Genomic DNA, 27,283 nt, shown 5'->3' with positions numbered 1-27,283 from the left:
CCTGCAAGTTAGATCCTGCTAGATCCCAGCCAGCCAGACACTGCTTCCTGTGAATCCCCTCAGACGCTGTCTGATAGATCCTTCTCCTATGCCCAGGCAGGCTGGTTCCTAGAATAGGCGCTTGCTCTGCCCTGGGGCAAATGTGTCAAATTTTCCCCTTATCTGGGCAGATGACACCCCCATACCTCTATCCATCCTGCCCTGTTCTATATATAATTCTTTAGCAACTACCATGCAATATGGAAAATATCCATGTTGTCTTGCTGCTGCCCAAGATGCCTGGCATGTAAGTCCTCTTAAATAAACTCTTGATGTCTGGAGTTGCCAGCCTCTCTCTTTGGTCTCTCAGCCCCAGGAAATTATCTGAACAATACCATTAACAAAATGAGTAAGCAAACCACACTGGGAGAAAATGTTCACAAATATATATCTAACAAAGGACTGATATCCAAAATACATAAAGAATTCTTACAAATCAGTAAGAAAAAAAAAGATAAAACCCAATAAAAACAGGCAATAAATAGCACCTCACAAAAAGACATATGATAGGTCAATAAGCAAAAATAAACTTCCATGTCATTAGCCATAAGGAAATGCAAACTAAAGCCACCATGAGCTATCACTACACACCCACCAAAATGGCTAGAATTAAAAAGACTGACAACACCAAATGTTGACTAGGATGTGGAGCAACCAGAACTTCACACATTCTGAATGGAGGGTAAATGGCAGAACTGCTGTGGAAAACTGGTCAGCAGTCTTCCTATAAAGTTAAACATACATCTACCCAAGAATCAGCTATTCCACTCTTAGATATTTACTCAAGAGAATTAAAAGCATGTATGTCCACAAAGAGTCTTGTGCAAGAATACTGAGCAGCTTTATCCATATCCCAAACTGAAAACAATCTAAATGTCCATCATCTAGCAAATAAATAAATTGTGGTATGTTCATACAATAAAATAATACTAAGCAATAAAAAGGAACTGCTACTATTATAATCCAACAACATAAAGGATTATACTAAGTGAAAGAAACTAGGTACAAAAGAGTATGTACAGTATAATTCCACTTATATGAATAAGGAACACTCGCCTGTGGGGCGGGATGCATGTGATGAAGATTAACTGGGAAGAGACAAAAAGGAATTTTCTGTGGTTTTGGAAATGTTCTCTAGGGATGTGGGTTACATAGGCATATGCATTTGTCAAGTCAATGAATTGTATGCTTAATACCTGTGAGTTTCACCATATATAAATTATGCCTCAATAAAAGAAAGGAAAAAACAAAACAAAACAAAGACAGACAAAAGGGTTTCTAATATAAATACCTGGAATCAATATGCTTTGTTACTGGGCTGAAGAAAACCTATATTATTTCAAAGCAAAAATAAAAGACACTTGCATGACTTTTAAAAACTCAAACAGTGAAAACAGGATGGACTAAAACGTGACTTGGAACAAACCAACCACGGGCCTTACGTAAATCACCTAAGCTCTCTTAGCCTCGTTTTTTCTCATAGAATAAGAATAAGAAGAAACTGCATAAAAAAGATCCACTTTACCTTTCTGGTAATTATTTATCAGCTTAAGGAAGAACCCTTACAGTGGATTCTTATTTGAACTTCTACCTACACCCCTACTGGCCTTTTCCTGAACATTCTGCCCCTTTCTGTAGCTGCTGGAATTCCATCCAGATGGCTGGTGAGGTGAGAGGGGTGGGGGAAAGCGAGAGAGACGCCTGGTTCTTCGCTGACTCCGCTTAAAACTGTTCATGTAAATCAAAGTTTTTTATAACCAAATTACACTTAAAGATACGAGGGAAATTCACTGTTTTAAAAAAAAGTCTACCTGGTTTCATGAAGTGAAGAAGACTTTTAATAAAGATTGCCAGTACTTAAGCCAGATTTCCTATTAATTAGTTTTACCTGAAGAGGTATTCTTACATCTGCTGGAAGTTTTCTAATTATCTTTCAAAAGGCCACATATTTCTAAACGCTAAAACATGCACCCCAATAACAACTTTACACAAAGGGTATGCTCCAACGGTAGAAAAAGCACGCAGAGTAGTCTCCTTTTATACTGCGAATACTGTCTGGTTGGCTTTCAGCCAACAACAGGGCTCCAGCAGATTTATCTTTCCTATAGATCCGCAGTACATTTGCCTGATGCAGTGCCCTAGATTTTACAAATTACATTCACTGATGTTCTTGCATTGCAAGTCTGCAGATTTGAATGTTTGCAATACAAGTCATTTGTATAAAATAATCTCATCATCAACAAAAGCATAAAATATTTTGAAGTCACATATTATCCTTTTGCTACACAGTAACTTTACATTTCTGTAAAGGATTTCCTGAATTTTAGCAAAGTTAGGGTTGAGCCAAGACACTAAGATTCTATCTGCATTCACACAAACAAGACTCTTTCAAGACCAAAAATTTCTTTGTGTGTCCCGTGACAGGCACTGACTGAAGGAAAGTGGACACTATAAATAGCACAGACAACACCATATGCCTGGGGGTAGGGGGAATTTTTTGCTTAAAATGTCACAACTGCACAATTGGACATGATGTTCTTATTATATCAAATAATTGAATATGACTAAAAAAAACCCCTGATAATTAAGAAAATTGTATTCTCACTAAAAAGAAGTTCTATGTGCTATTTTACTACCATTTTTAAGGTATTTCCTCCTGATGCGGTGGCTCACCTTAAAGTGGCTCAGGTGTAACCGCCACCTACTCAACGTTGGCGCGGTCTAGGGGTGCCCACAGTCAACCTGGAAAAGGTGCGGGGCAGGACGCCATCAGGTTTCCTCACTGCCCCTGCTAACCCATTGCTCACGTAAAAATAAGATCTTTAAATAAAAGTTCCAATCTTAAAAAAAATTTCACATTTGCCTGAGGTCTGCTAAGAAAAGTACAGGGATCACCTGCCAATAATAACAATAACCAGGAAAGTAGGTGTAAAATGGCTTCCCCGAGCTGACTGGAAAGCAGTAAACCACAAGTAAATCCCTTCCCAGAAAAAAATGGCTTTAAAAGAGTGTGGGGGGAACCATTCACAGAGTGTGGCAGGAATCCTCAACCACGCCAACTCCGGGCGCGAACGTGCGCAGGAGACTGGGCAGCAAGCCCGGGGCCAGGTGCGGGCGGCGAGCGCGGGCGCGGGGGGTCCGCCACCAGGACCGCAGGGTAACAAACTTGCCCGGTCACCTCTCGGCGCCATCCGGCCCCGTCCCGACACAAAGCCCACCGAGCGCTAGGAAGAAAGGAAAGGAAAACACGTGCTCCTCAGATAAGATCCGAGTCGTCCGGCCACCAACTGACCAACTGTACATTCACCACCAGCCGCGGCCGCAGGCGGCTCTGCGCCAAGGGCTTTCGGGCGCGCCCCGGCCCCCCCGCCCCCCCCCACATGCCCCCAACTCCCGGCCCCGACTGCCCCCCCCCCGCCCCCGCCACAGGTTGGCGGATCTGGGACGGTCGTGGACCAGCTAACCCAGAGAAATTAAGTTTCTAATAATAGAAGTTTAGGCGGATTAGGGACGGAGTCACCCAACCCCAGGCTGAGCCAGGAGCAAACTTGAGGCCCTGAAAAGCGAACCGGAGGTGCGGGCCGGGGTCCCGGGGGGCTCCATACGCTGGCGCCTCCACCCGGGCAGGTGCGCCCCCGGCGCGTCACCAGGGTCCCCCGCGCTCACCAGGTACCAGATGCCGAGCAGGATAGTACCAGTGCGGACATGGCAGCACAGGCAACAGCTGTTAGAGTAGAACCGCGTCCAGGGCGCGACCATCTTCATCGCTCGGACCGCGGGCGCAGTGGCGCGAGCCCGCACCCAACTTTTCAGGAACCTCGACCGCGTCACTCCCGGCCGCCGGGCGGCTGCTGTTGGCTCCTCCGCCGCTTCCGCTCCGGCCTCGCTCGCCGCGGGTTCGCTTGCACGCCCTCCGGCCTTCGCTCCGCGTCTCCCCCGAAAGCTCCAAGCGGCGGCTGTAGCCGGTCGGACCCTGCGCTGGGAATGCAGCGGGAGTAGGAGGAGCAGGAGGGGGCGGGGGCGCCCTGGGACACGTGACCCGCGCGCCCGGCCCGTGACGTCACCGAGGTCTCCAGCCTGATGTTAGCCTTGCCAGCCCAATGTAAATAAATCATCTTGCACCACTGGCGGGTCCCAGAGTCAGCCCGCAGTGGAGTTCCGGACCTTCCCTCTTTCGCTGGGTCGGTCGTGTAACGCTATCACGGGGTTAAGGTTCTTTTACAGTCCAGCTGGGTGGTAGCTTTCTGCCTTTCCACGCCTATCTTGAAGATAGTAAGTTGGTGCAGTGCTCTCTCTGTTGGCATCTTGCACACTGGAGGAGGGAAAACTGCAGGGTGTGATTCCGGTCAACTGCGGTACTTTGAACCGCTGTGGAAGCCGCCAAGAGCAATTTGTCTCTGCTTCCCAGCTCACTTAACTGTGGTAGTAAATCTCTTCCCAGAAACTAGGATGTGTGTCAAGGACATCCTCACTGTGCTTTGGGTAGCATTTTTAATCAGGACTGCGGCTGTAAAGAAACAGTCATCAAGCCAATTATTGCCATAAGGTTTCTGCAAGACACAACAGAGAGCTTTAAGAGATACTGAAAGATAGGACTACAATTTGGGGGTGTTTCCTCTTATCTTGTGTTTTGTCTAGAAGCTCTCTTGTCCTAGGTTAGACTCTGAGGGACAGGGAGGAAAAATAAAAAAGGAGTCACTATAGTAAATCAAGTAGGTTGAGGTATGAGGAAATTATTCTATTCTTGTTTCAACTATCCTAGAAATTTAAACTTTTAAATTTTCCTGATATTAATGCCTGATATAAATAAACATCAAACCTGCAGATAACCTTCCGATTACCCCACGAAGGACTAAAAACAGGATGTTCAGGTATCCAGACCACTGATCATCTGGGGGATTACCATTTCAGATCAGTCTAGAGGCTAAGAATGCAGAAGAGAGCTTTAAATACATTCTTCTCAAGGATGTATTTTTTACCAGAGAACTCTCCACTTACCTTTCTTCTTTGGATCACTCACTCTTGCCTAGCTGGTTTCCAGTTTGCAAACCCTAAGACTCTTGAATAAATCTTTATCATTTTTTTTCTAGCAAAGCCTCCAGACTCGAGTTCGTTCAACACTTTTAATCACTGGTTAAGCCAAATATCTCAGACAAGTTACATCATTAGCATATGTCAAAGTTTCATTTTAGACTTGGAGCAAGAGAAAAACTGTTTGGATTTAAATCCCTTAAGGACAGGCTATATAGTAAAGAAGAAAGAATGTTTAAGTGCAGAACAGGTTAGTTTTATAAGGCTGTAAAGCTCTCACATTCTTACTGTGTAGCTTAAACCTGGATCCACAGGGACCCAAGAATCATTCTCAGAGGTATCAGGTGTGGGTTCTTGATCGGAAATAGTAAGCAAAATTTTTCTGGGTGTTAGCCAGAAAGACCAAACAAGAAAGATTGTTTTTTCCGACCACAAAGTTCTGTTTTCCTGAACATTAGAGATAGCTTTCTCTCTGGAATCTTCCATTTAATATTTAAGTATGTCCATAACCACTTTTAACCAGCTATAGGACAAGCATTAATGCCCTGAGGAGGAATGGAAATTGAGAATCAGGATGGGTAGTGCTATAACTTTCCAAATTCAAACTTCCAGCAAGTTCCCACTTCTCCCTCCCCACCAGAATTTCAAATTCATTTAGGCAGATGACTCATTGATTTAGAAAGTTTTATATTTCAGAGAGCTTACTATTCAAGATCCAAATTTGCAGAAAGATGCCAAATTGCTCTAGATAAGGAGACAGAGTAGAAGAATCCTGACTGAAGAAAGGAGGTAGGAAGAGAGAAACAATACATCTGGAAGTAAAGTTTATTAACTTAATGTCCATGTCTTGGGTGTTGCATAATTTGAAGCAAGAGAATATGGGGAATAGCCTCAAAACAAGAACAAAGGCTTTCCAAGGAACTCAGTGACAGCTGAGTCACTCATTTTCAAACAGGGCCACGTTTAACTGGCCTACTGATTGCAGTAGTACAGTTATTTAGACAAGTCACCTTGTTTTCATCCCTAGGAGCCTCAGCTTCTGGGACCCCATTTCCTCCTTTTCCAGAAACACTTTCTCCAGGAATCACATAGAGTTACACAGCCCTGAGGTAAGAGAAATCTCACTTAACCTTCCTGGGCAAGGCTCTGTCTGCGGAGAGACCTCAGACCCCTCTCTCAGAGGCTCTCCTCGGTAAGACAAAAGAAAACCTTGTAAGTCTCCTCATGCATTCTTCAAATAAACCAGGGACTTGTGCGTCATCCATTAATGCATTTGGTCACTGGAAATTTGTTGAGTATCTCCTTGGAGCTGAGCTTGGATGCCATTTCAGAGAACATGAGGATGTCTCTATAAGGAGATCACAATGTACTGAGGGAGACAGAGAAATAAACAGAAAATAACATAATTGCAAGACAAGTGCTACTGTATATTTGGCACAGGGTTCTGTGAGAGCCTCATATCTCAGTTTTGGGAAGATCAGGGAGGGCTTCCCAGAGGTGGTGACATCTAAGTTCAAAGCTGCAGGATAAGTTGGAGTTGGCCAAGGAGAGAAACAGAAGACCACCCCAGGCACGATGGAGCAGGGTATACAGCTGGTGAAGTTTAGAGACAGCAAGTAGAACAATAAGTGTACATGTAAACAATAAGTTAACATGTAAAGCGAAGTGGGGCAGAGTACAGAGAGAGGTGGGATGAAGAAAGTTTAGGGGTGTCAGTGTAGGTGCAGGAGGTAACAGAAGATAAAAAGCTTTTCATGCCATGCTGCACTGAGAAGTCTGGAATATATTTCCTGAGAAAAATGGGAAACTTTTGAATTACTGAGGGTTCTATTAATGTTAAACTCACATGACTCGATGATAAATTAATGTCACAAGCCTAAGGTGTATACAGAAGGGGTAGGTAGAACTTGCTACTTTATTTGAGGAGTCCAGTACAAAATGGAAATATGTGGCCCTCTTGTTGTGAACCCTGAGAAAGAAGATGCCTGCTAAGAAGTGCTCCAGGTGGTTAACTAGGCTCAAATTTAGAAAACAGAGCCTAGCGACCATTTCTACAAAAGGCCACTCACATAAACTACAGTTCAGGGAGAAGCCTGCATTGAACTACCTCCCTCCGCACTGAACTGCTTGCCTGCATGCATTATGTTTCTGCCATCTGAGCCAGCCTTTATAGAGGAGTTCCTGTAATCCTATTTCCACCATATTCAACCAATTGGACTGAGGCTTTCCGCATCCAAATGGAGCTGTGCAGCTTTTTCCCCATCTGCTTCTGCACTGACCAATCAGAGCAGCTTCATTCTGACTAAATGGAACACTGCCTTTTGGACCAATCAAACTTCAAGGATTTGGAGTTCTCATTTGCATGAGGATGAACCAATCAGGACCCAGGGTTGGGGACATCTATGTAAGCCCCCCACCCCCACCCCTGGCTATAAGCTGGAGCTGAAACATGAAGATGTCTTATTAGAGCAGAGCAGGGCTGTCTAACAGCCATGCGGTTTTCACAGCCATAATGCTGTATCACAATTGAGCTGTTTGCACTAAATAAAATTTCCTTTTTCACTACTCTAAACTGGGGGTTCCTGTTGGTGCTGAACTGACATCAACGACCTTCAGTTGACATTAAGAATTTCAAGATGGCTTGTCTGAGTGAGGGACCTGGTGCTACCGCCCAGGTCACATGCCCATGAAGCTGACCCTGGAGATAGGTCCCATATCTCTCTTAGAAATTAAACCCAAAACTAAACAACAGATAAACACACAAGCAAACAAGTGCAAGCTGTCTCTTGTTTTGTCGGATAACACAAAAATGCTTCATGGAGGCTGTGATAAATGCCGTTTTTATAGGAGTGTGTGGAAGAAAATAAGTAGCATGCCAGATGATTCATCAAAGAATCTGGACCTTGTCCCAGGCGGGGGGGTCAGGACGGTGAAGGTCAGAACGTGGAACTGGCTCCAGCCCTGAACTGCAGCCAAGGTAGAAGTCAAAAATCATGATTGATATGCTCTCAGAGACCCAGGTAATTAATCGCAGATTTATTAAAGCACAAATTTGGGGTTTGGTCAGGTTCTAGACTGAGGATTGTAAGAACAAGTGCATAAGATACAATCCCTGGCTTCATCGCTCATCAACACCCTTCCTCTCCACACCACCCTCCACACCACCCCCCACCCCCCCAGGCAGCTGCCACACATGCCTCTCCTCATGCTGGTCCCTCCGACTGGAACTCTTCCCCACAGCTGGGGTTTGTCTGCCAAGGTCTCAACTCTGACGTCACCCCCTCAGGCAAGTCTTCTCAGATTTACCCTATTTGAGTTAGTGCCTCCATGTGTTAGGATGATTTTTGGCTACTCATAACAGAAACATGACTACTGTGGCATAGAAATTTAATTTGTCTCTTGTGTAAAAGGAACGTGGAGGTAGATGGTCCAGGGTAGGTTAGCAGCTCTGCATTCACGGGGGACCCAGGCTGCTTTCTTTCTGCACCCCCATCCTAGTACGGATCACTTCATGGTCCACGCTGACTGGTTCAGCCACTGCGTTTCCATCATAGGCAAAGTGTTTGTCTAACTGGCATCAATTAATCACAAAACCAAACTAATGGCCAAAGTTCTTTTCATCTCCCCTGTGATCCAGAGCCCAACTGGTTTCTTATCTAACTCTCATTCACCAAGTCAGTGCTTCCCCTGCCCTAAGTCACCCCAGGGCCAGGTCCCTGACAACTAAGGACAGCCCTCATGTCCCAGGGCCTGCTGGAATTACTCAAACTAGGCAATCCTTGACCTGCTTATGCTGCAGAAAACACAGGAAAGTCTGTGGCCTGTGCATCTCCCTTGCTCCTGCTATGCATCCTGACCAAACCTGGTGCTTCTCCATGTGCCCCTGTGCAGCATGGTGTGCCTCTCCTCTTGGAAACTGTAGGTAATAAATTCTTCTTCCAATGGCATGCATTTCTGCATGTCATCACTCAGTCTCCTCTAGAAAGTGATACCTGGGAGCACACACGGTGAATCAGATTCCTTTATGCAGCCTTCCCTGGCCCCCCTACACTGAAGAGTGAGGCCCCAACAAGTGTCCCCCCAACAAATGGCTCCAGAGGAGGCTAAGAGGGCTTCATCGTGACCCAATCAATCCGGGTTCTGTCATGGTCACTTAACTGTGTGCCCTCCTGACACTTCATGCTTCTCCTGGGCGGGCTGGCATTTGTCCTCCTGTCTCACAGTTACCTGCTTACTGCTGTCATCTGTCTAAGGGCCTGCTGGTAAGATGCAAGATGGGTTTGTCTTGTCTCCTTGGTGACTGTTGTCTTTCTCCCTGCATCTAACACAGGGCCTTCCACATGGTAGGTACTCAGCCCTGCAAAAGGAAGTGTAGTTTGTTCACAATAAACTTAGGAACAGAAGCAGAACTTGTCTGCATGGTTAGGTTAACCATACTTTCCTTATAAAATGGGCAACACATTTGACATGGGTTTTTATTTACGTGGTTCTTGAACAAAATTTTTTGTTTTGAGCACCTACCATAAGTCAGTCTCGTTGCTAGTTCTAGGTGCCAGAGACAGTGCTGAGCTGAACAGACATGGTCTTGTACTCAGGACTGTGTCTAGAATAAGTTGCTGGCAGAAGATCTAAGCCTTGAGGGCTCACCCTGCTTTTTTCCTTCAGATGAGTTTAATTCTATACTTTTTGCAGTAAATCTCAACTGAGCCTCTGGTTGAAACCAGGACTGAGTGGGAGATTTTAAATGTCCTCATTATCATCCCAGTTTCCTCTTTAAAAATGTTACTTGGTCATTCTTCTCCTTTAAGTTTTAGAACCCCCAAGAAACAGGGGTTATTATTCAAGAAATTGAATAATCTAATAGAATAATAATTCTATTATTCAAGAAATTGAATAATAAGGGCTGGATATAAATACTACTTCCCTTTCCTGGAAGGTATCTTTGTACACTCCATATCGTTTTCCTTTGAACTTTGGATATTGTAGAAATTCATGGAGAACAGGTTTTTAGCATGAGCTGAACTACACAGAATCACACAGTGTTATCTTTCCTGGTCCCAAGTTCTGGGGTTTCAGGTCTGGTGCACCATGGGAGCCCCTAGCTACCCCCACCTCTGTACAGGTTTCCCAAAGACATTTTCCCTAGGCCTGCTCTCCGAGAAAATAAGCTCGCTTCCAATAGTGACTCACTGCGAGCTCTACTGTGACTTGGCAAGCTTCTTGAGAGCATACTGGGGAGTAGAGATTAAAATAACAAAATAGCCCCCAAAATTAGACTCAACAGTTGTATCAAGGTCTGTTGCCTGGCATCAGCCTCCAGCTGTGTGGCTTTGTGCTCTGGACATGTCAGGGTGGGGAGGTGCAGCTGCTTTGTTATCAAGGACAGATGCGGCTGCTGCCGCTAGCAAGGCTGCTCGGACATTTCTCCCCACAGCTCAGTGAGACACCATCAGCACCATTCTTCTGGCCATTGTGAGGCATCTGACTTCTCTCTTGGCACAGAATACATGACCTAGTTTAAGAACAGTGCTGCGCATCATTTTATTACATGCCAAAATTCAGTGGAGACAAGCGACCTGAGCACCGTCAAGGCCGGCGGAGGGTGCTGGCTCTCGTCCCTGGGAAGTTAGGAGCTCTGAAGGCTGAGAAAGGGGATGACCGGTGACAGCAGTGAAATAATGTAGGCATTAGGTGCTTTGGTCTGGAACTTGACCACAATCTGAAGAAAGAGTCAACAGGAGCGCTGACTAAGTGCGGGAAGAGAAGAAACCAGCAACTTGTATTTAAGTGTCATTTCCTATGTGTGTGCCCATGAAACTTCTGGACTTGGCTAGAATGGGACACTTTTATTAATTTACTGTGCTTTCATTATTGTCGTGCTTGAGTACAGAAAGAGAGGCACCAGCAAGCGAAGGAATGAGAACAGTAGCGCTTAGCTGTGAGAGCCTAGGCAAGGAAGACTAGAATCCAAGATAGTTCACAGCACAGCACGGTCAGGGGGACTTGAAAGTGCTTGAAAGCATAGAAGAAGGAGCTGGTAGAGGAGAGGGAGGCTTTGGGAGAGGCCGGAGTTAAGTGTGAGGAAAAAGCGCTCAGGAAGTGGGCGCGGATGGGGTCTACGGGGCAGGTGAGGGCCCTGCCCTGGCAGAGAGATGAGAGAGATTTAACTCCGGAGAGCAGAGAGAAGAATGAATGGAACAGGCATAAAATAGCAGTGATTGCAAGTGAGGGTAGTAAACAAGCAGGCATTTAAGAAGAATTGTACTGCGTGTGGAAATGAAGGAGAGGGTCTTTGCCAAGAGTTGCTCAGTATTTGGTGTCTTATTTGTATTTCTAAACTCCATCGTTTGTAAGCACAGGCAATCAAAATGGTTTTTCCTAAGGAAATTCTGCAGCAGGAGTGATTCAGATGGTGATGGGACTGAAAGTTTTGTTACTAATTTATTTTATGCAATAGGAATTTGTCATTCAAGAGGCTTTGGAAGAACATGATAAAAATGGTGATGGGTTTGTTAGTTTGGAAGAATTTCTTGGTGACTACAGGCAGGATCCAGGTAAGGAGCCTGGGGGTTGTGTGGGGAAGGGCGGGGGTGACAAACGAAGTAAAGAAGAAAAAACAAGAAGAACATGGTCTGATTTTGACTTGTTCTGCCAACTTCAGTACAATACAAGAACCACGAAGGGACTCGCTGTATCTGAGAAAGCTGTCCTGCTGTAGTGCCATGTGTGGGTTCAAACACATCTTCATTTTCAGACAAATACAATGTTGTTATGAAATCAATGATGGAGGAAGTAAAGGTTAATATTTTTACGTGAAATCTTGTATCTTTGCATGTAGATCTTGACATGGAAATGTAAAATAAACATTGGTGTAGATTGTAGAAGGTGACTTCTGACTGTTTGAAATTGGGAGTTTGTCCATGCAGCCTTTCCTACTGTGAATGCCACTTTAAAATTGCATGTGGCATTACTCTGTAAGAACACATAGAATGCTTCATGTAGTCATATGATAAACATAAAAACATCACTCAGATAAAATTTGGGGAAACTAGGTATCAGAACAAGTAGCAGCAGTGAACACAATTACTAGTTTGTGATGTACTGTGCCACAGTGTAAAAACCCAGAGTTGTTTATTCCTGTGTGGCACTTTTAAAAATTATTATGTAGTTTGTACTTTAGCACTTTTTGTTAAGTATTTCTGTTTCCTATACCATTTTTTATCTCTCTCTGTCTATTTTATGCCTACTAATTATGCTTCTTCTTCCCTGTACCTTTTCCTCCCTATTCCACCCTCCCCCTTCGCCACTGAAACTTCTCCACATGATCTCCATTTCTCTGATTCTGTTCCTGTTCTAGTTGTTTGCTTAGTTTTTTCTTTCACTGTTTTTCTTTTTTTAGGTTCATTTGTTCGTAGTTGTGAGTGTGTTGTCATTTTACTGTTCATAGTTTTTGATCTTCTTCAATATCTTAGATAAGTCCCTTTAACATTTCATATAATAAAGACTTGGTGATGATGAACTTTAACTTGACCTTATCTGGGAAGCACTTTACTTATCTTTCCATTCTAATTGATAGCTTTGCTGGATAGAGCAATCTTGGGTGTAGGTCCCTGCCTTTCATGACTTGGAATACTCCTTTCCAGCCCCTTCTTGCCTGCAAGATCTCTTTTGAGAAATCAGCTGACTGTCTGATGGAAACTCCTTTGTAGGTAACTGTCTTCGTTTCTCTTGCTGCTTCTAAGATTCTCTCCTTATTTTTAATCTTGGGTAATGTAATTATGATGTGCCTTGGTGTGTTCCTTCTTGGGTCCAACTTCTTTGGGACTCTCTGAGTTTTCTGGACTTCCTGGAAGTCTATTTCCTTTGCCAGATTAGGGAAGTTCTCCTTCATTATTTGTTCAAATAAGTTTTCAATTTGTTGCTCGTCCTCTTCTCCTTCTGGTACCCCTATAATTCGGATGTTGGAACGTTTAAAGGTGTCCTGGAGGTTCCTAAGCCTCTCCTCATTTTTGTGAATTCTTGTTTCTGCATTCTTTTGTTTGGTTGTTTCTTTCTTCCTTCTGGCTCACTCCATTGATTTGAGTCCCAATTTCCTTCCCATCACTATTGGTTCCCTGTACATTTTCTTTTATTTCACTTAGCGTAGCCTTCATTTTTTCATCTAATTTGCAACTATACTCAACCATTTCTGTGAGCATCCTGATTACCAGTGTTTTGAACTATGCATCTGATAAGTTGGCAACCTCTTTGTTGCTTAGTTGTATTTTTTCTGAAGCTTTGATCTGTTCTTTCATTTGGGCCATTTTCTCAGCACCTGCTACATATGACGGGCAGAGCCTTTGGTGTTCACAAGGGCGGGAAACCCACGTGGCTGGGTTGTGGTGCTATATGTGAGGAAGGGATCTGAGAGGGAACAATGGCACTTGCTCTGCTCTCTGCTGGATTTCATTCACTTCCCCCTGGTACCCACAAGCAAATTGGGCCCTTCTGGTGCTGATTCCCAGGTGGGTGGGTTTGTGTACATTCTAACACCCTGTGAGTCTCTCCAATGAACTCTCCTGTGAGGCTGGGAGTTTTTTCAACTGCCTCAACCCCCACAGATGTTTGCAATCAGGGGTTTGAGGCTTTATTTCCTGGTGCTGGGACCCTGAGTTGTGTAGTCTGTCCCGCTTCCCAGTTTCGCCTGGTTTTTCTGCGCATGAATGTGGGACCCCCAGTCCTCCAGCTGCCACCTTGCTGTGACCCCTCTCTGCCTGGCCACCCGATTCCACCCTTCCTACTGATCTGGATGAATGTTTCTTCTTTGACTCCTTGGTTGTTGGACTTCACTACAGTTCGATTTTCTATCGGTTCTGGTTGTTTTTTGTTTCTAAATTGTTGTTGTCCTTATTTTGGTTGTGCGAGGAGGCACATTGTGTCTGCCTATGCCTCCATCTTGGCCGGAAGCTAGTTTTGTTTTTTATGATAGTGCTCTGGAAGCACTTTTGTATGTGTTTTGCTGCACACATTTATCATTCATCTATTGCTGGGAACACACTGTCCCCAAATGAGCGGCTTAGAGACAATAACCATCAGTTTGTTTGTACTTCTGCCATTGCTGTCAGGCTCCGGGAGCTTCTGCCAGGCTCACCCGGGGCCCCTCACATGTTGCAATCACCTGGGTGGGGGCTGGCTGGGCCGAGGTGGCGTCACTCACACGCTGGCACTCAGGGGGCTATTGGCTGGAACTCCGTGTGTCCCTCCCTTACATGCCAGCTGGGTTCTGAGGAAGTGAGTTGCAGGGATTCTTCACTGGCTGTGAGTCACTGTCATTTTACCCCAGTCTCCCTCTTCTATCTCGAGTGATTTTCCTGTTGATTAAAAAGGAAGTAACGTTTGAGCTGAGGTTTGAAGGAGGCTGAGTAATTACAGATCAGGGAGGCCTGCTGGTAAGAAGCACACATGGTGCTGAGAGGAGGAAGAATAGAAACTGGGGCATTTCAGAAAGAGCCAGACTCCAGCGTGGTTGGAGTGTGACAGGGACCAGAGTCACGGGGTGACACTGGTCAGGGCCAGGAGGAGGTGGGCCCTCGGTGAGCCAAAGGCAGCAGCATTCACTGCGTGTCACCTTCCCTTTGTTTGGCCCTTGGAAAGTAGATTCCAACGCTTAGTGCTTGGGGCCTAACAAGCTCATTAGGACTTTAATAAAACAATCATATGTAGGACCACAGAAGAATTAAAATGACAGAAACAGGAGACGCACACATAGATATCAGTACGAGATTGGAGAAGAAAGAAACAGATGGAGAAAGAGAAACAGACTTGTTGGGAACATGAACACATACAGTGTCCTTGGATGGTGGCATTTTTACAGAAAATCTCATAGGAACACGTAAATACAGTTGCAATGAGCTCAGATGTAGCTATCAGAGCAATGCATTTGTAAGAAGCAGAAAGAACAGACTGGACTGTTAACCACAGTGCCTTTGACCTTTGAAGAGGAGTGTGGTTTTGAGGACGGCGGGGTTGTGAAGTTCACATAGAGGTGACAGTGAGGGACCCAAGGACTCACAGAAATGTCAGTGCTGGAGTGCCCTTCTCTTCTTACTCACGGAAGCATCTCAAGCAATCCCTGCTTTGGAGGCTCTTCGTCCAGGAATTAAGTAACCGACACGGAGACCAGATGAAAAACCCAGATGGACGAGTCTCAGCCGAGGAAGTTCTGGTGTGAACTTTGTTTTCGAGTATTTGTGAGCAAAAATGCAGTACCCTGGTCATCCTCTATCTCATCTCTATCTAACCAGAGGGAAGGAGGTGGTGTGGCATTCTTGCAACTGTTCTCAAAGTCCAAGTGAGGAGGATGAGCATTCTGACATCCGCCGGAGAAGTGGAGACTGCAACTGGAAAGGGAGAGCTGGATTGACTTTTTGTATTATAATACTTTTTTTCTGATTTACTCTATTGTAACAGCCACATGTGCTTATTTTTAAGAGGTACAGCAGAAAGGAGAAAATAAAAACTCCATAATCCTATTACCCAGAGCAAGAACATTTTGGTATATTTCCTGCCAGTCTTTTTGATGCACACCCAGATCGACATGCAGGGCTAAGTGCCGAGGCCACCATCGTGAACAAGGCAGACGCAGCCTTTCCTTAGGGAACCATCCTCGTGGGGCCAACAGACATCGCGCAGCTTCTGTAACTGCACTGTGATCAGCACTGTGCAGTCAGCACGGTGGTAGCCGCGTACTTGATTGCTTAGTATATGCAATGCAGTACACCAACCGCTTCACACATGGTTAGGTGTTCCGTCTACACCGTCTTAGTTACTCTTCACAGTGACCTATGAAGTGGCCTACTGCTGTGACAGCCCTCACACACATCACAGCAAAGAAACAAACTCTGAGAAGTGAGATGATCTGACCCAGGCGGCATGACTCAGGACCACCCTCAGATGTGCCTGTACGCAGACTCTCTTCATGGCCGCCAGATTGGCTGTAGAACACATGATGTTTGCTCTCTTCTTCCTTTGCTAGGTCTGATCACCGCTGGGGCGCAGAGATGCTAAGCTATTCCCATATGATGGATGACAGGGAGCTGAGGACCAATGGACACTCACTGTTAAAGGCAGTGTGGCTAGGGAGGCTCAGGCTGACCTGGCTCCTCCTGGAAGGGGGGGGCTTATGTCAACGAGAGCAACGACAAAGGTGAAAGGCCCTCATGGCAGTGTATGTCACCAAACGTGCGGACCAGCAAAGCGCTGGCAAGTCCAAGATGGGAAGTACCCGCTGGACCACAGAACAAGTCTGGCAGGACTGCTCTCATCCACGTGTGTGTTAGGAGACCTGGGGGCGAAGTGGTCTCCTTGCTGCCAGAGAACAGAGCAGACCCCAGCCTCGAGGACCGCACTGGGCCTCCGCTGTGGTTTCTGTGATCTGTGCTGACGGCGAGGACGCGTCGAGACATCTCACTGATGCCTGCAAAGCCGAAGGGAAGGAGGTGATTATTGTAAGATTGGACAAATCGTTCTCAGGCACCAAAACCACCAAATGGTATCTTAACGCCCCTCCTTCACCCATAGTGGAAGGCGGACAGTCACTCTCAGACACAAAACTGATGTCTCCAGACCTGGGCTCCCTACCCTGCGGGAAGGAAGATGACTTCACGCAGAGCATCCAAGTGTTTATGACACCTCCAAGGACCCCAGTGAGCCTGCATCACCTGCCAGGAACATCAGGAACCTGAAAAGGGCCCGCCTGCTCCAACTGAAGAGGCTGCAGTCTGAACCCTGGGGCCTGGTCGTGCCCTTCATGCAGGCAGAACAAAACATGTGGTGCCAGCACAGACACCAAGGTCAGAGAGAGCATTAGTGACTTGTCCTTCCCCAAGAGGTGGTCCCTTTCCAGAACCAGCAGTATTGACAGCAAAGACCCCATTCCCTTCCCCACAGGCACAGAGCAGGTTCGGAAGATTCCAGCCTCTCTGGCACCGGAATCATGGAGGGCAGCCTACGAGAAAGGTCAGGCGTCCCACCTGTGTCTGGCCAGGAGAGGAACTCTCCCTGTTGACCAAGAGAAGAGCACTCTAGGTCCACTGGGATCCTCTGCTCTCAAAGACGCAGTGTCCCTTAAACAGCTGAAAAGTGACCTCTGTGATTTAGATTTATAGCCGGGGGCTGGCCTGCCCAATGCCACTTCCCTGGAATTAGGCAAAGAACCCTAGATAGAAAGAAGCTCCACAGCTCCCACCAACTTCTCCTCCACGGCTCTCGGGAACCCCTGGGTGCCCTGGCCAGCACATCCCCCAGGTCAGCCCGCCACAGGCCGCCACATCTTCTAGAATGATGAGGTTCTAGAACTCTGCTTCTAGACCAAACTTCTCACGCCAGGCCTGGCTTCCTTCCTCCTCTAAATGTAAACCTGAACCCACCTACCTTGGATTTTAGATCTAGCAGCAAACCGCCTTCTCCATTTGCTGGTGGCTTCAAGTCCATGGTTCCTGTTGCTCCAAGTTCACCGAAGAGAGTTGATCTGAGAAGGAAAAATCAACTCCTTGGGAGGCATTCTGTGAGACTCAAGCAGATGAAGCAGCTGTCTGACTTGGAAGAGGTCATGACCTAGGAGATCTTAAGACAAAAATGAAAACAGAGACCCAAGTCTGTGTAACTTATAAAGGGCACCCTAATTTAGACCCACGCCGCCAGGCAGACCCCCTGCGTCTCGATCCTCCACGCCAGTGCACGGCTGCCTCGCATCACACGCAGACAGGATGTGGGTCTTCTTCTGAAATCATCTCTGTGTTTCACAGGCCTACCTGAGATGAGCTCAGGATATTTCAGTTTTGGAGATGAAATGACCTCAAAAAATTCTCCAAGGGAAGAAACATTTGGAATTCCAAAGTCACACAGCAAGTCCGATGGTCTAAGTTGTTGACACCTGTCATTTTCTCTCAGACAGACAAGAACGCCAGTCATAAGAGGGCATTTGAAACGCGTCCTTTGTAACAACCCTGTAAAGTGCCTACGAAGAAAATGAGTGGAGGCTGCGAGATTTGGGTTTGCATCTCAGTTTCATCACTGACCGGCTGCATGAGCTTGAGGAAGCAGCTTGTCTCCGAGCCTCCACTCCCACACCCACAAAACGGGCCCAGTTCTGCTCATCTTTGCACGGCTGCGGTGAGAACTAAATGAGACAGTGTGTGTAAGTGCCTGCTGCTGTGACTGGCTGGGGCAACCGCAGCTGGACACGCAGTGGTGCATTTTAACTGCCTTCTTCAGACCCTGAAGCTGCCAGTCCCAAATAATACATAATGTCCCACACAGAGGGAGGTCTAGCCAAACCATCCAAGCGTCCCCACAAAAACTGAGCCCTAAACTCATCTGTAAAGCGATATAAATTCTGCCACTGAAGCTCTCCATACCACATCGTTTCTACAAGGACATTCACTGGGAATGTCTCTGAATATTCCAAACAAAAGTGCTAGTGATGGTTATAAATAACACAATGATTTTTAAACAATTCTTTCAGGGCAGGCACATACTCAGCCTCAGCACTGCTGACAGTTTAGTCTGGATCATGCTTTGTCATGGCTGAGGGCTGTCCTGTGTACTGTAGGTTCTTTAGCAGCATCTCTGGACTCCACCCGGTAGGTGCCAGCAGCACTGTCCCCTCATCGTGGCAACAAAAATGTCTCTAAACGCGGCTAGACACACCTCAGGGTGCAACACCCCCTCAGTCAACCACCGCTGCCAATTAGAGGTGGAAGTACGCCAAGAACACCGGGGCTACACGGATGTGTGTGTCTGGCTGGCTGGCGAGGCTCACCCACCAAGTGGAAGGCAACTCAAGTTGCGCTTTAGTGAGATGACTGATCCGCACACCACTGAGCCCTTAGGACCCTGGGCCAGCACAGAAACATGAGCAGGGAAAGCTTCGCGTACTTCTCAGGGAGGGAAGACAAGCGCAGAAGCCAGGGCAACCCTAGGGCTCACGAACCTGGTTTCGTGCAAACAGTCCGCAGGCTCCTCAGGGCCACCTAGTCTTTCACGTTCTCACCGCATGGGCGTGGTTACAGCCAAGGAAGCCCCCCCACCCCCCCAGTGCAGTAAAGCGAGAGCCGCGCACAACCGATGTTCTCAGCAGTTCATTAAACACTCACTCACACACACTCACTCTGCATCTTCTAAGTACTTTCCCAACTATTGTGAGTGCCAGTCAAACCTAGCCTCTGCTAGTGGCATCTCACTGTGGGGACAGCACAAAACCGCGGAGAATTTTTCTGAGCCTCTAGCTCGGATTTGGAAGCCTCATTTGTCCGATGTGGTGGATGTGGTACGTTCATAGAAATCAGCTCAGGGAAAACACTGAACATGGTGAGTGCCAACTCGGAACAGCCTGCCAGTGCAGAAATGCATCTGCGCCTGGTTTCATCACCTGCCGCCATGTTGGCCGAACCACACGGACCCGAACCAGCACGGCCACCACGACACTGTGTCATGTTCGCAGGTAAGTTGGTGTTTTGGTCCCTGTTGGCAAACCTCACAAGAAGGCTTTTAAAAAGCATATTTTAGACTCCAACATGCTTTCTAAATCAGAGATTAGCTTTTATTTTTGGATTCCTAGAATCACTACAGAAGGTTACTGCAAACTATAGTTTCAGTAATAGAGGGATTATTACTTAAGACTCTGGTACATTTATCAAAATATAGAATCTGAGTCTGAAGTTTAAAGTCTGGAACTTTGGTTTAATTTCTAGATATCCCAAAGCCCCCTTTTGCTGGTTTGTTTAAATCCATTGCTGATCCTCTTCGTGTTTCAAGTACACGGTACTCTGCGAAGCGCTGGCTGTGTCCGACCTCCTCTGGGAGTGCAGGCTCCTCCCAAGTACGTGCCTTGCTGGAATGGGTGATATCCCAGGCTCCAGCGGATGCCTGCTCAGAGACGCATCGCAGTCCCTGTGATAGAACTACTTAGATGTCTACTATGTCAGTAGAAGATATATTACAATCCTTCACTAGTTATTTCCCATTTTCCTTAGTAAAATCTGAATTATGAAAGTTACCTTTCCCTTAAGATGGGATTGACGTGACTGCCCAGTAACTACAACCTTAGCAAACACCCAATATTTTATGCACACCAAATTAAAAAATTAATTTTAAATTGCACACGTATTACAGTTTCTCTCTTGTATTTTTTTTTCTGAAGGTGAAAAATGAACCCTGGCTGGTGTGGCTCAGTGGATTGAGTGCTGGCCTGTGAACCAAGGGGTCACTGGTTTGATTCCTAGTCAGGGCACATGCCTGGGTTGTGAGCCAGGTCTTCAGTTGGGGGCATGCAAGGGGCAGCCACACATTGATGTTCCTCTCCCTCTCTTTCTCCCTCCCTTCCCCTCTCTCTAAAAATAAATAAATAAAAGGGCAAAGAATGAGAAGGAGCATTGCTGCTATGAGGGTGAGTTGCTCTGCTCTGCTCTGCTCTTGCTGCCAGGGTTTCCCCAGGCTCTGCCACCTGCTACTGGCAGGGACTTAAAGATTGCTGGATGTGCCCTGGCTGGCGTAGCTCAGTGGATCGAGTGCAGACTGTGAACCAAAGAGTTGCAGGTTCGATTCCCAGTCAGGGCACATGCCTGGGTTGCAGGCCATAACCCCCAGCAACTGCACATTGATGTTTCTCTCTCTCTCTTTCTCCCTCCCTTCCTTCTCTAAAAAATAAATAAATAAAATATTTTAAAAAAAGATCGCTGGATGTCTCTCCTTGGGCCCTGTATCTGTGTCAGTACTAGCTGAGTTCTCTGGGCTCTTACTCAAGGGGAGAGCAGTAAGTATCCAGTGAACTAACTGGAAGACCCTTCATGTCCCTTACATTGCAGGGTTCTGTGATTCAACTTTCACCCAGACTCTCTGATTCTCTATACGGTTCCAAACCTTACCCACAGTTCTTTCCTAAACGCTTGAAAAAAATGATGTCAACAGAAAGAAAAGGGGACTCTTTCAGCATGTCTTTCCCCCACTTCCATCTCCAGGGAAGGGTAGCCAACCCTGTTTCCAAATTCTTTGAAGAGAGATTATGAGGACCCTCTGGAGAAGGAGAAAATGGAGGTGGAGGGGGAGAGGTGACTAGGGGAAAGGCCAAAGTGGCTCACCTTCAGGGAGGGAGTGGGTCCCCAAGGTGGATAAAAGGCTTAGAAGTTTCCGGTCCCTTGAGTGGAAGCTGTTCCTTACAGAGCAAAACCTTTGGAGGGAGTGGCTGTGTGGCGCTCTGTGGGAGGCTGGGCCAGGGTCAAGCTTGGCAGAAAGGCGTCTGAGCCGCCTGTCTGGGAGACACCCTGCAGCGCGGACAGTGGACACATGGGCAAGGTGACTGGGCGGCTCTGAGGTCCGAAGGGCTCCCTGAGCCTGAGCGCTGTGCGCTCTTTCAGAGCTTCGCAGAACCACTGGGGAGAGCTTACCAGGGCTGAGATGGACTTTCAACTTTAATTTGATTTAGAAAAGTGAAAAAATGGGATCTTTTTTACCTCCAAAGGAAATGGAGTGAAAAATACAGTTTTCGGTGCGGTGTTGTCTGAGTTGGCATCTACGAACGGCGTGAGCGCGGCAGGAAGTCGGCCCTGGCGGCACCTGCGAACAGAGGAGCGTTTTACTGCCCTGATGGTATCCTAGGAGGATGCGGTGGTCCTCACGGAGCGCCCCAGTACAAGGTGGGACTGTGGTCCGCTCCCAGCAGCTGCCGGTGGAGGTGGGCCTTTCGCAGTCACCGAGTTAAACCTACCACTGCTCCCCAGAGAAAAGGGTGGTTGTTGTAAGGGGCGGGGGCTGGAAGAAGAACAGAGGTGATGCGGGAGCCGCAGCACAGGTCAAAAGACAGGCCTGCCTGGAGTCAACCTACGCGCTCCCGCTCCGGGCCCTGCATCCCCGAAGCGAGTGTGGGCAGGCACCAGGGGCCGTGGGGTGTCAGGGCCCCCGCGTGGGGGACGAAGGATGCGTACTCGCACCCCGCCTCCAAGAAGCCCAGTGCCGCTCGCACCACGTAGGTCCCAGCGCAGTGCTGGGTGTTGCCTCTGAGGACCAGCCATGGGCAGCGCAGCCCAGCACTCCGCCTCGTGGCTGCGGCTGCTGCTGCTCCTGCTGCTCCTGCTGCTCCTGCTGCTCCTGCTGCGGGCGGAGCGGCTGCGGGGTGCCGAGCTCACCTTCGAGCTGTGGGACAGCACCAAGCAGTGCTTCCATGAGGATCTGGAGCAGGGCGTCAGGTTCTCCCTGCACTACCAGGTGGGGTCTCACCCCGCCCCTTCCAGTGCCGCCCAGCATCTGGGGGGTCCCCTGGATGGGGATGCTTGGGCGGGCCCAGCATCCCCATCCCTGGGAGCTGGCCAGGATGAATCCCGAAGGCCCGAGGACTCTTAAGGCATGCCACCTCCAGTTGGCTGGACACAGGTTCTGTCCCGAGCATCTTGGACCTCTGTCCCCATGTGTACTGGAAATGTCAGCGAGAGGAAGTGGGTTGTGGTTTGATTTTCTCTTTCTTCCGGCTTTTAAAGTCGTTGCTGCAGCGAGCGCAGAACCAATGAGATCGGTGAGGTCTCCTCTAACCGCCCTCTTCAAGTGGCTATGGAGAGCAATCAGAGCACATTCAGGCCATTAGTTCAACAGAATCTCCCTCCCCCCAAGACATTTTCAAGGGGCTAGTTTTCTTCTTACAGGTTTGGACACAAGAGTACAGTGGTTTGTGGCAGTCAGGGTGCACTGCCTTCTGAGAGCCGCAGCTGCTGTGCAGGGCCAGACAGGCAGCCTTCTCAGCAGGCGGGGAGCAGCTATGCCGTTACCACTGAGCTGTGAGAAGGTGTCTCCTTCCAGCCAGGGATGGGCTGCCGTTTCTCACGGGTTAAGCTCTCTCCTGGGACACCAGTGGGCTGGGTCCTGAACAAAGGCAGTCTGATCTGGTATTGATGATGTTTTATTCTGGGCTTGCATATGATGCGGCACGTGGAGTCTAGAAATTTAACTTCCTCATTTTCAAAGTTCCAGGTCCATCCCCCTTTTGGCCGTGGGGAAATGTTGCCAAGACGATGCCCACAGGCCGCTCTGTTCCTAGTCTGCACCGGGATGCGGATACCTCTGACCGTCACACTCCCTAGTCGGACCAAACGGCTGTGCTGTATATTGTAGGGGTGTCACTGTCCCTGCAGAGCACAGACCAGGTACACAGATGTTAGGGCTTTACCTGCAGTGGATCTGCGAGAATGCCAGTTCCCCTGCCACATGGCTTCAGGCAAAATTGTAAGAATGCAGAGGGAAGTTTCTCGCTAGACTCAGCTAACAGAGCTGAATGGCCAGTTATGGGGCAGGTTTGGGAGAACTTGTTTTTCCAGCGCTGGTGGCAGAACAGGCTGTCGTCAGCCTCCCCGCTGCCTGCCATGGAGATGGAAGTTGGAACTTTGGGTTATGTGGAAAGTGATCACCTTCTGCTTATTGCAGCTCTCTGAACATAATACTCATACTACCCTCAGAACTAACACGTCATTGTAATTCTGGATTCCAGCATGGCCGGGTGCTCTTTTCCCCGGCTGGCTTGTGTTTCTCAGCCCAGTATTTGTCTACAGGGAAAAGAGGCTTCACGTATGATTTTCTGTCACATTGAGGAGAAGTCAGCCAAGAACTAGGAAAGACTCAACATCATTTGTGAGTCTGTTTTCGTAGGAAACAGTTACTGTCCAGTGACTGGTTCAGTGCAGACTCCTGGTGCCCATGCCTTTTGTGCTGCCGAGTTTAAGAGCACCATGAGAATCAGATCATAGGAAAGGGCTCCTGAACAACTATGTAACATTTGCAAATGAAGTGGCACAGGGCGGCACTCCACTAGCGTTTCCAGTAGGGTTTGCATGGAAGCCAGTCAAACGAGTCCCTACACCCACCTGAGCTACCAGCACTTGGAGAATGGGTGTCCCCTCAGCAGTTGTGCTGTGATGTGATTACTAAGTCAGAAGCAGCCTCACAGATACACAAGACTTTAGACTCTTAATAGAAATCATAACAGTCACCGTTCTAAAACAATGATCTTGGACTGTGGCTTGGAGACATGAGTTCCCGTCTCCCAGGTGGCTGGCATCTGAACAAACCAGTTTTCTTTAACATCAGCACCTGCCCCCCAGGACCAGCTTTCAAAGAGGCAGGCAGCAGGACCTGTTGGTGGACACACTGAGTTTGTCTCCTGACCACTCTAATACGAAATGAAAATGATTCACAGTGAAGCGCCTTCTGGAGACTATTTGGGGAAATAATCAAACAATTTTCTGATTTTAAAACAGCAGCCAACTAAATACCTGACTTCTCTGTGCTTTGAAGTTGTGTTTTCACTTTGTGGTGGACAAGTAACATGTACGTGAAGCATTCTGTACACACTCAAACACCTTCCGCACAGGCAAAGAAGCCAGCAACAAAATGAAAAGGCAGCGAATGGAATGGGAGCGATCGCCTGCAAACTCTGAGAAAGGCCAAAATGCGCACAGAACATCCCGGCAGCCTTGCCTGCACTGGGGGCTCACCCAGCTGCCCTCACTCGCCACCAAGGTCAATCAAGTTGTACAACACAGACATTCTTTGTTAAAGATACAAACATAAACACTACGAATATGGCTATTCCCTTCTTCTGATGCACTGATTACAATCTAATATTTAAGGCAAAAATGAAACTTCGTGCTCTTAGGTGCCCAAGTCTGGTTAACCTTTGTCAGTGTCACTAGCTCCCAGGAGGAAGTCCCAGGAGCTAAGGGGGTGAGAAGGCCGTGTCTCCCCCGGGAAGCGGGGGCTGGTGAGGAGCAGCTACTAGGAGTACAAGGTGAGCTGCAGTTAGAGGAGCCCCAATTTGACCTGAGATGCAGGGAGGACAGCTGGGGTGCACTTCAGACAACATCTGGGCAAGTTCTGAGAAGACCCGGAGAACCCCGCACCTTGGCCATGCACGCCCAGTGGCAAGGCCACCAGAGGGGTCTCAGCGCTGCCTTCACCCCTCCCCCCTTATGTGGTCTGTGTTCCTGGCATGCACTTGTTGCCCCAAATGCCTCTGTGCTCGAAAAGTGGCCCCCTGTCCTGGATACCTGTCCTTTCACGCAGAGGGAGCTGAGTTTGTGGCTCTGACCAGCAACGCCCCAGTTAATGCAGCAGAGCCAGGAGTCACCTGGTTCCAACTGCGACCCTTAACTCCTCACAGCGTGGGAATCACCTGGGTGTGTGTGTATGCTGGGGGGGGGGGGCGGGTTTAAAGCATTGATGGTTGTGTCCTCAGTCCCAGAAGTCACCTGCTGATGTGGGGTGCCAGCTGGTCTCCTGGTGGTCTGAAGAACAGCCGAGGAGGACAGACCTCTGGTCTAGCTGTTTGGGAGGCTGTGGCTCTGGATCTGGTTTGCATGACACACACCCGAGGTTTGTTTAACACCACAAACACCGGGGCACATTCCAGACCAGGGGCTCAGGAGGGGCCAGGACATCAGAGTTTTCAATCTGGAAGAACTCTGACTTCTCCAACTGTGAGTTTAGATGAAGGACCCTTCTCACGTCAGGGTTTCTCAGGCTCGCAGGACAGCAGACTGACATGGTGACACTGCAAAGGCCTGGGCCTGTGGCAGGAGCACTTGTACGTGCGTATGGGGGGTGGGCTGGGGAGGCATCAGTGCTTTAAACCTTCTGGGGTGATTTAAATATAAAGCTGATAGTGTCTGCCATGGCAGTAGGGAGTGGAGACAGGTGAATTTATGGCGATCAGTGAAGAAAGAACTGCATGCCTTACTTCTCTATAGATCACCTGGAGTCTGGAGGTGAACAAACCCGAGAGAATGACCCCGCAGTCTGCCTGACACCGAGTTTATACAGACAATAGAGATAACCTGGAATCGTGACCCTCTTGAGCTGTGAAATGCCTGACAAAGCATTTCTTTATGATTGAGGAGCAAGTATTGTTAGCAGTTTTAACGGGATAATTAAAGTCTGGGAACCTATCTGGCCAAAGCTCAGTCCCTCTAACTTCTAAAGTGCGTGTACAAGCAATATTTATTTATGTGAGATACAACCTTATGGGGGCTAATCAGGATTTTCAAAACCTAGGCTTTGGTTCTTGCATCACAAATTACACATTTCTTCCTGGAAAAGCATCAGCCCACCAAGCATGGCAATGTTGTTCTTCACGAGCTTCTGTGACAATATAAAAATAAATGATTATTGGTAGTTAAATGTTTTTACTGCTGTATATATAATGTTTTCTATCGTCCTGCAGAGTACAAGGTTTTTACACAGAAGCAAAGAGTGTTTTCAGAGGCAGAGAGTCCATGGTGTTATTTTGTCTTCAGAAGTTTACCACTTTGGAAGAGCAGCGGCTGTGGGGATTGGCCTCTTGAATGTGAGTTTCATACAGATTGTGTTCTTCAGATGCCCATGAGTGAAAGTGTTCTCAAAGATCACGTTATTTTGATTTATTTAAATAATCTGAGAAATGTGAGGTGGAACATTATTATTATTATTTTAAGAATTCTCAGTTTGTTGAGAGAGATCCTTTCTTCATAGGCAAATTGGCCAAATTTCACTCGTTCTACTGAAACATGGACATTTTTGCTCCAAATCGAAGCATTCTTTCATAGGGAAATCCAAGCACTTAGTATTTTTTTTGAAGAGAGGTTTATTCAGAAAGAACTTGATTGACTCAACAAAGTACATCAAGTTCTTGTTCGTCTACTTTTCCCTGTGTGAAACCTGAATGTAAAATGTAAATTATGTCATGTAGTTATTAAAAAATATAAAACATTAAGTTAAAGGCTGCTGTTGAGAAGTAGGTGAGTGTAACTAACTGACCAATAGATTCTGAATGTTTGAAAGATGAGTTCTTTTGGGTGAAGAATTGAGCATCTATGTAAATCAGTTGTCATCAAAGAAATGTTGTTTCGATAAGTGAATACTGCCTAATTTCTAGAAATTGGAGAAGAGCATTTCTTTTTAACAGTGAAACGCATGAATTAAAAGTTTCTTAAATATTTGAAATTGAGCTTTTTAAAAACATGTAGTTTAATACAGCTAAGTTTAGACAAAGAAAACTTATTCACAGAAATTCTCAGAATAGAATTAATGCAGGATTAGCAACACAGCACTACCAATTTCCAAGCCTCTTGATTCCAGAATTAGCTGTGAGAAATTAGTGCAGAGTAGCCTTGACCCTGACAGCTGATACTTGAGTGCACCTTTTTAGGAAAAGGAAGAT

At 47.1% G+C, this 27,283-nt stretch overlaps 2 protein-coding genes across 2 annotated transcripts in view; one reads left to right on the top strand and one right to left on the bottom strand.

The window, feature by feature from the left end:
• LAPTM4B (lysosomal protein transmembrane 4 beta) overlaps positions 1-4,049 on the bottom strand; it is a 62,456-nt gene extending 58,407 nt beyond the window's left edge. Inside the window, exon 1 of the mRNA XM_045861358.1 lies at positions 3,706-4,049. Coding sequence (XP_045717314.1) covers positions 3,706-3,804 — 99 coding nt within the window. The 5' untranslated portion in view covers positions 3,805-4,049. The remainder of the gene's footprint in view (positions 1-3,705) is intronic.
• A 12,081-nt stretch (positions 4,050-16,130) lies between these two features.
• Positions 16,131-17,668, top strand: ANKRD34C (ankyrin repeat domain 34C). The gene is given in 8 exon segments (XM_045861384.1): positions 16,131-16,220; positions 16,222-16,258; positions 16,261-16,324; positions 16,326-16,459; positions 16,462-16,710; positions 16,713-16,854; positions 16,856-17,265; positions 17,268-17,668. Coding segments are annotated over 8 exon segments (1,527 nt in total).
• The last annotated feature ends 9,615 nt before the right edge of the window (positions 17,669-27,283 follow it).

Source organism: Phyllostomus hastatus, unplaced genomic scaffold, assembly GCF_019186645.2.
Source record: "Phyllostomus hastatus isolate PE091 unplaced genomic scaffold, TTU_PhHast_1.1 phas_scaffold_21, whole genome shotgun sequence".
In the NCBI taxonomy this organism is placed as follows: Eukaryota; Metazoa; Chordata; class Mammalia; order Chiroptera; family Phyllostomidae; genus Phyllostomus; species Phyllostomus hastatus.
Note: the sequence above shows the minus strand (reverse complement) of the source record. Positions and strands in the feature narration are given on the sequence as shown.